Source organism: Palaemon carinicauda, chromosome 33, assembly GCF_036898095.1.
Source record: "Palaemon carinicauda isolate YSFRI2023 chromosome 33, ASM3689809v2, whole genome shotgun sequence".
NCBI lineage: Eukaryota > Metazoa > Arthropoda > Malacostraca > Decapoda > Palaemonidae > Palaemon > Palaemon carinicauda.
In genome coordinates, this window is record NC_090757.1 from 57,326,365 (window position 1) to 57,333,864 (window position 7,500).

Below are 7,500 nucleotides of genomic sequence, written 5' to 3' on the forward strand. Positions count from 1 at the left end.
TTTATAGCCAAATCGATATTGTCATTTGTACGTACTAACATTTCTTGGAGAGGTAACAAAGACATGCCAAGGTTTAGGCAATAGAAATAAAACCGATGTGTTGCTCCTAAGGAAGTATTTCAGATAAGCCTATTCTGAGCAATGCTGTAGAGATCCAAGATCTATTTGTCAGAATCAGCTGACCGTGTGCCAGCACATGTTCCCGTGTTGATGAGCAGCTCTGGGTGGGATTCGCGGAACACAGGGAATGATGTAAAATTCAAAAGCTTAAGAAGAGATCGGGCTTGGTGGCCACTTCAGTCTCATGACTATTTGATGCTTTCCTTGTACCTGGAATCGTCGCATTCCATGTAGTAACGAAAGGTTAAGAGTTTATTATACTTATATAGAAATTATCACAGGCCATTACATATATATATATTTTTTTTTCAAGTCAGAATGTCTTTGTTGGGATATGGTTAATGATTCAAAGGCTATTCATATTCATCATTGAATCGATAATCCTTTTGGTTTGGACACTTTTGTTTTCAGTTATTTCGTGGCCATTCTCTCTCTCTCTCTCTCTCTCTCTCTCTCTCTCTCTCTCTCTCTCTCTCTCTCTCTCTCACTCTCTCTCTCTGATTACCGGTAATTGTTTATCTATTTGTTCTTTAGATGATATTTCGTCTCCCCAATTAATTTTCCCTTCTCTTTTCCAACGTTCACCCTTTGGCGGTTGCTCTCTCTCTCTCTCTCTCTCTCTCTCTCTCTCTCGCTCTCTCTCTCTCTCTCTCTCTCTCTCTCATTATCATTTTCCACCGTGAGTATTCCAAGTAAGCCTGACCAGACTCCGGCAACAACTAAGCCAACTCTGGGATTTTCTCTGGGGAGAGTCCGCCATGTGTGTGGGCGGGGATATGAAAGAGAGAGAGAGAGAGAGAGAGAGAGAGAGAGAGAGAGAGTGTGTGTGTGTGGGGGGGGGCGGGATTTAAAAAAATGTTTCTTGCTGAGGGGAGCAACCACCCCTCTGCTCTTACTTTTTGGTCTTTTTCGAAACCTAGTAAATTATTTACGTCCCTCCTCTCTTATCTCGCGTTTAGAGAGATTGGTGAGGACAGAGAATTGTATATGGGTGCCTTTGTCATTGGGGATGAAGTTACTAATGTTGTGGAAGTTTTGATGCACTGGGGTTTCATTCACGATTCAACATGAAGGGTGAATATGCAGCCGCTATTTGGTAGTTTGTGTGTGTGTATGTGTGTGTGTGTGTGTACAGTATACAGATAACAACAACAGCAACAACAAATGCAGCCGTGTCTAGTCCACTGCAAGACAAATTCTCAAAAATGTCCATACTCATGTCTGGAGTTGGGTCAGTTTTCATCACCACGCGGGCCACTGCGGATTGATGATTGTGGAAGAGTTTATTCTGATCTCTCACAGCAAACTAACCTAATATTGGTGGCCCTGTCTAGTAGAGCTTTACTGATCAGGGCTATACACAAAACCCTTTTACCGTGTTAACGTATCCCCACTCAGAGCCCCCACCCTCTTTATTTCAGAGAGTGACACGCGCAGGAGTTTCTTATTTTTCTCCCTAAAAAGATTTCATTTATTTGAACGCATCGTGTTACGCTCAGATCCTCCCATTTCTTCATGCGTAAATAACTGACTTACGCACAAAGGAGAAAGGTGCAGGAAGGCGGCGTGGTATGATCCTCCCACTAAAATGATCTATTAACGCCCCTCCAAACCCCTGTCACTCACTACCTCACTAACCCTCCTAACTCTCCTCCACCAACCCCCAGGAGTATTACCCCCCTCGTGTCACTTGCGTCAATTCAACCCCTGACGAACATTTACACTTGTGATTGCTTCCAATAAATTGAATGATTTTGGTACTGAAATAAATACTGCGGTAATATTGTCTTAATTCTTCACTTTTGATTTTTATTACGAGTGGAGTTGTTGTAGATCATTTTAACCATATCAGTCATCTTACACTATTAGAATTTTATTTGACACTGTGCAATCAATTGAGATATGATCTAATTTTATATTATTAATTGTTATCGATAACAATATGCACAAGTTCCTCAATAGAAGTTGAATGCAGTGTGAATACTTCCGCCATGACTTGGAGATAACAATGAAGTCGTGAAAAAAGTGCATATGATAAACTTTAACAGAGTTGAATAGAATTTATTTGACCTCACCAACAAATTTCCATACACTGATATAGAAAACTCCAACCCGTGTAAAATCGTCCACACTCGCTTTTTAAATATTCATACTACAAGCTAGATACACTACGCCGATCGTGTGTACATAAACGTGTACACATTTACGCACAGGTTGTATAGACTCGAGGTCCTGATGATTGTATTTGTGAATATTTCATCAGTAAATAAGGGACGTTGCATAAGTGGGCTCGGGTGAGCGCGATACGAAATTGAACGTACTTCACTGGTTCGTTATTACGCGGATAATGACAAACTTACATTTGGGCTCATGTAGGTTTACGTACATACATGCATAGAGTTAGAGAGGTGGTTGCTGCACTTAGATGCACGTGTAAAGAAACGCTCACAGATATTATCAAATATGAATATAAATTAATTTATGTTGAACACTGGTCAGTTAAAGGGAGCCAAGATGTTTCGTGCTGAATAAGAAAAATTAGATTATTGGAGAAAAAATCGCATATTTCAAATACCATAAGGGTTAAAGGTGCTCAGAGAGAGAGAGAGAGAGAGAGAGAGAGAGAGAGAGAGAGAGAGAAGCCTGATAGCCTTCAAAGGGGCTGCTTGATGAGAGGTTTATTCTACGGCTTTTAAAACGTAGAATGTGTAGATGTAATCTTTGAAATTTTATGAATGAGGAAGGAAAGTGGGTCGTGAACAATGGACGTTCTTACTGTCGTATATTTATTTCCTTGTACATCAAAAACAAAGGTGTGAAATATTTTCCTGATGGTTAGAAGGCGATATTAATAGAGTCTTCGGGATTGTGTTTCATAGGTACTTGAAAAGTATTGTGCTCTTTATAAAACAAATCTCAGATTGTCGGTAAACAGAATTGCAATTGGCTTTGGAGATTCTTCCAGAACTTGCATTTCTATCTAATACGCGGCTTTCGCAGAAGAGCGAACGAGAAGTTCCAATGAATGTTCGTCTGTTTTACTTATTATATCTATCTGAATTCCAATAACGCACAATTGGAAATAACCGGAAGGCGATGAATTCTTCCACTTGGTTCCAGGCAAGGTTCCAGGCTTGGTTCCAGGAAGCTCGGATGAAATCGCGCTGTTCTAGGCATCAACCTAGATAGCCACCGCGTTTCTCTCTCTCTCTCTCTCTCTCTCTCTCTCTCTCTCTCTCTCTCTCTCTCTCTCTCTCTGCCATGTTCCATGTCGATAATTCCTGGAGCCCTGGAACGTTGCCGGTACGAACCTGGACTGCCAGACTCTTCCTCGAACACGTTTAAACTGCGTGTTTGTGCGCGTGTGTTCAAACCATATTGACAACAATTGCGGGTTTGATTATATACATTGGATTCGTTTACTAATGTCTTTATTAAATCATTTGTAATGCATTTAGTACGCAATCCTTTGTTTGAACGTCAGTTCTCTTCCGGATGTTTCGTGGTTTCTCTTCCTTTATTCAGTTCATTGTTTCTCTTTTTATATAAAACCTCTTGTCTATACGTTTAACTTACAGTACATGTCTTTGTCCGGTCCTGTCTTGGGTCCTTTTAACCCCCTCTCTCTCTCTCTCTCTCTCTCTCTCTCTCTCTCTCTCTCTCTCTCTCTCTCTCTCTCTCTCTCCTCTCTCTCTTTGTAAAAGCATCTTCGAGACATGACCAGAGTGAGATCACAAATGCATTTTTGTGTAGAAATCTTCCCACATTCATTGGTCAGTTGTTGATTACCTGGGAAACCTGCGTTGGGTGAAAGTTCACGCCAAAGACAAAAGGAAATCTTTCAAGCCAAACTATGCGGTCCAAGCATGCGTGAAAGTGTGAATGAAACCTTTCCATCTGACCATAGTACGGACGTACAGATTGCAAATCTTTAAGAGAGAAAGAAGAAAAAAGAAAACCTTTCCCTCTGAACATAGTACGGACGTACAAACCATAAACCTTTAAGAGAGAGAAAAGAAAAAAGAAAACCTTTCCCTCTGAACATAGTACGGACGTACAAACCATAAACCTTTAAGAGAGAAAGAAGAAAAAAGAAAACCTTTCCCTCTGAACATAGTACGGACGTACAAACCATAAACCTTTTAGAGAGAAAGAAGAAAAAAGAAAACCTTTCCCTCTGACCATAGTGCGGCCGTAAAGATTGCAAACATTTAAGATAAAAAGAAAAGATTAAACCTTCCTCTCTGGCCATAATACGGACGTACAGATTTCAAACCTTTAAGAGAGATAGAAGAAAAAATAATCTTTAAGAGAAGAAAATAAAATTTTTAAGAAAGAAAAAATCTAAGAGAGAAGGAAAAAAATCTTTAAGAAAGAAGAAAAAAAAATCTTTAAGAAAGAAGAAAAAAATCTTTAAGGAAGAAAAAACATATTTAAGAAAGAAGAAAAATATTTAAGAAAGAAGAAAAAAAACTTTAAGAAAGAATAAAAAAAAATCTTCAAGAAAGAAGAAAAAAAAATCTTTAAGAAAGAAGAAAAAAAAATCTTTAAGAAAGAAGAAAAAAATCTATGAAAGAAGAAAAGGGTTGTTCTCGTAATCCAGTATTGGATTTGAATACATTGATTGTCATTTCTTATTCAGTTTCTGTGTTGATTACTTTATTTGTTTTATCATTAGACTCCCTGGTTGCTTCTTTGTTGGTCTTTGTTTGCAAATATTTATTTCTATATCTACTTATCTTCAGATATTTTTTATTTTCACAGAAAGGCCATTTGTTCTGTCGTATTTTGTGAATTTAAATAAGAGGGTATAACATAGTATACAAGTTTCCTCAGTCAATCATTTAGGGGCTTCTTCTAGATCTGTTACACCTTGTAAATTATTTAAACGACTGATCCACTCTCACCATTGTCACTCCCGACCGAAAGACGAGTCTTTATCCCTCTCACTGCCATTAGTGACTTACCAAAATTTTAAAAAGGGAAACGTATTTTAAAATCACCATAAGTACAATAAGTAAATATAAACAAACTAAGGTTTGCTTGGTCTTGAAAGATTTTGTTACATCGGAAGTTTTGTTGAAATCACAACTGTCAGTGAAAGGGTTAATGGGCAAGCTGTAATTGACTTGCATCTTTGATTTAATTTACTTGGCAGAGGTCCCTTGGAACCAGGTTGAGCAAAGTAATTGCATGAAATTAATTACTTGATTAATATCTATTATTACCTTGGCATACAACTTCGACCGAAACCATTATGACACAAAGCATTTGGTAAGATAATAGAAGTTCTTTATGGAATATAATTGCAGAGAGAGAGAGAGAGAGAGAGAGAGAGAGAGAGATGTGGGCTGTGTTGGGTTGGGGATGGTTTAAAGAGGAAATTTCATCGCCAGTCAGCTGGCACGGGAGAGATCAAGGCGTAACAAAGAGAATGGGGTCATTGAAAAAGACGAAGAATGGTTATTGAAAAAAAAGAACATTCACTTAATTACTAAACGTAATTGTAATTTTAAATGTAGGTCTAAGGAAAGGTAAAGTTAGATTTAATGTGGTGGTCCAGTGCTGTGGGGAGGGCTAAAGCAAATTTTTTTGGGTTTGATTATGAGTTTCGTGATATTGCAAAAGAATTATATTACGTCTCCGATTAAAAAAAAAAAAAAAAAAAAAAAAAACGTCTCCGATAAAAAAAAAAAAAAAAAAAACATACAACCTTATTCTCCTCGAATTCTGAGGATTTTCAATTTTTATGTAAAATGACCTAAATATATCAGCTTGAATTTTTGGCATTAAAAAAAAAAAGAGTTTGGAATAGCATAACTATTCCGCAATCAAAAACTTTTATAACTTGTTAACGAATATTTATAGTAGTAGTAGTAGTAGTAGTAGTAGTAGTAGTAGATTATTACTTATATAAGGTTAATTAAAAGAACATAATTTATATATATATATATATATATATATATAGATAGATAGATAGATAGAGATTGATAATTGTATATATAAAAATATAAAGTAATTTGTACTCACCTCCTGTTCCTAAGACTTTGAGCAGTTCAAAATGGGCCATATCCACACGGCCCTTTCCCGTGAGGTTAACTGGAAGGAGAAAGAGAGAAAGCTTGTTAGACACTATTAAAACACTGTTGTTGACATTAACACGTATGCCATTCCGCTGGACACTGCATGATGCGAAGTTTATCAGCGTTATGGTTGATTTGAATTAAAACGGGTGATAAATGAGAGAAGCCAGACACAATTGGCTCATCTAAGACATGGCTTATAACTAAAAGCGTAATTATTAATGACGTTACCCCTCTTAAGGGATAATGGAATTTATATATATATATATATATTTATATATATATATATATATATATATATATTTGTTATTAAATTGGGGAGATTCCTTATTTCTAGTCCACAGCAGGACAAGGTGTCTGACATGTCAATTCGTGTGCTGCATTTGTTGTTGTTGTTGTTATGATTCCTTGTATTGATTGCTTCAGAGAAGTTGAGACTACATCCTCTGACTCTTCCCATCCGTTTGCTAATTCGCTTAACTGTTGAGTCAACATAATCAGCGCTGAAGTAAAGGTGAATAAAGTAAGCACCCAGTATATATTTGGTTGCTTACTCATCTTTAAGTACCGCTGTAGGGGAAGGCCAGGATAGTCAGGGAGGGGACGGTATGAGACGGGAAGGGAGGGCGAAGCCTTTATAGGGGAATAAAGGCGGCTTTTGGGCAATTTTTAGAAGTCATGTTACCCTGGCCCCCCTTGTACAATGGTCTTACTGAGGGATGATGATGCATAGTACTCTTTTTATATCCTTTGTCTTTAGATTAAAGGGCGTCTTTTCTAGTAAGTTCTGAATTTCTACATTCTTCTTTGTTTGTTGTTTTGTTTCATAATACACGGTTGGAAGAAGTGGAAGGTTTCAATTTTATTATGTCTTTGTTTCATAAGTTTTCATTTTGCTTTTAAACTAGAAAATGTTTTAGCGTTATATATATATATATATATATGTATATATATTATTTTTTGTGTTGTGTGGGCGTATGTATTGTATCTTTATATATGTATATATATATATATATATATATGTATATATACACTAATTTAATTTCTTTAAAATAATCATATTCCAAGAATCTTAATGATTGGTTAGAAATATATCTTTGAAGTTGATTCGTACGTAGCTCTCTCTCTCTCTCTCTCTCTCTCTCTCTCTCTCTCGTGTTACGAAATACCATTAAAATCTCTCTCCATTCGTCTCTGCAAGTCAGGTGGATTCGTTAAGCTTCCCACAATGAGAATACTCAGACCAACTTTCCATCACTTTCCACACGCTATTGTTGGATGCTTGACTGCGCAAGCG

At 37.0% G+C, this 7,500-nt stretch overlaps 1 protein-coding gene across 3 annotated transcripts in view; it reads right to left on the minus strand.

The window, feature by feature from the left end:
- Nucleotides 1–7,500, minus strand: part of LOC137625958 (ribosomal protein S6 kinase alpha-5-like) — a 226,524-nt gene that overhangs the window by 20,681 nt on the left and 198,343 nt on the right. For all 3 annotated transcript variants that reach the window (XM_068357023.1, XM_068357022.1, XM_068357024.1), the window contains one exon: nt 6,151–6,219. In XM_068357023.1, coding sequence (XP_068213124.1) covers nt 6,151–6,219 — 69 coding nt within the window. The remainder of the gene's footprint in view (nt 1–6,150; nt 6,220–7,500) is intronic.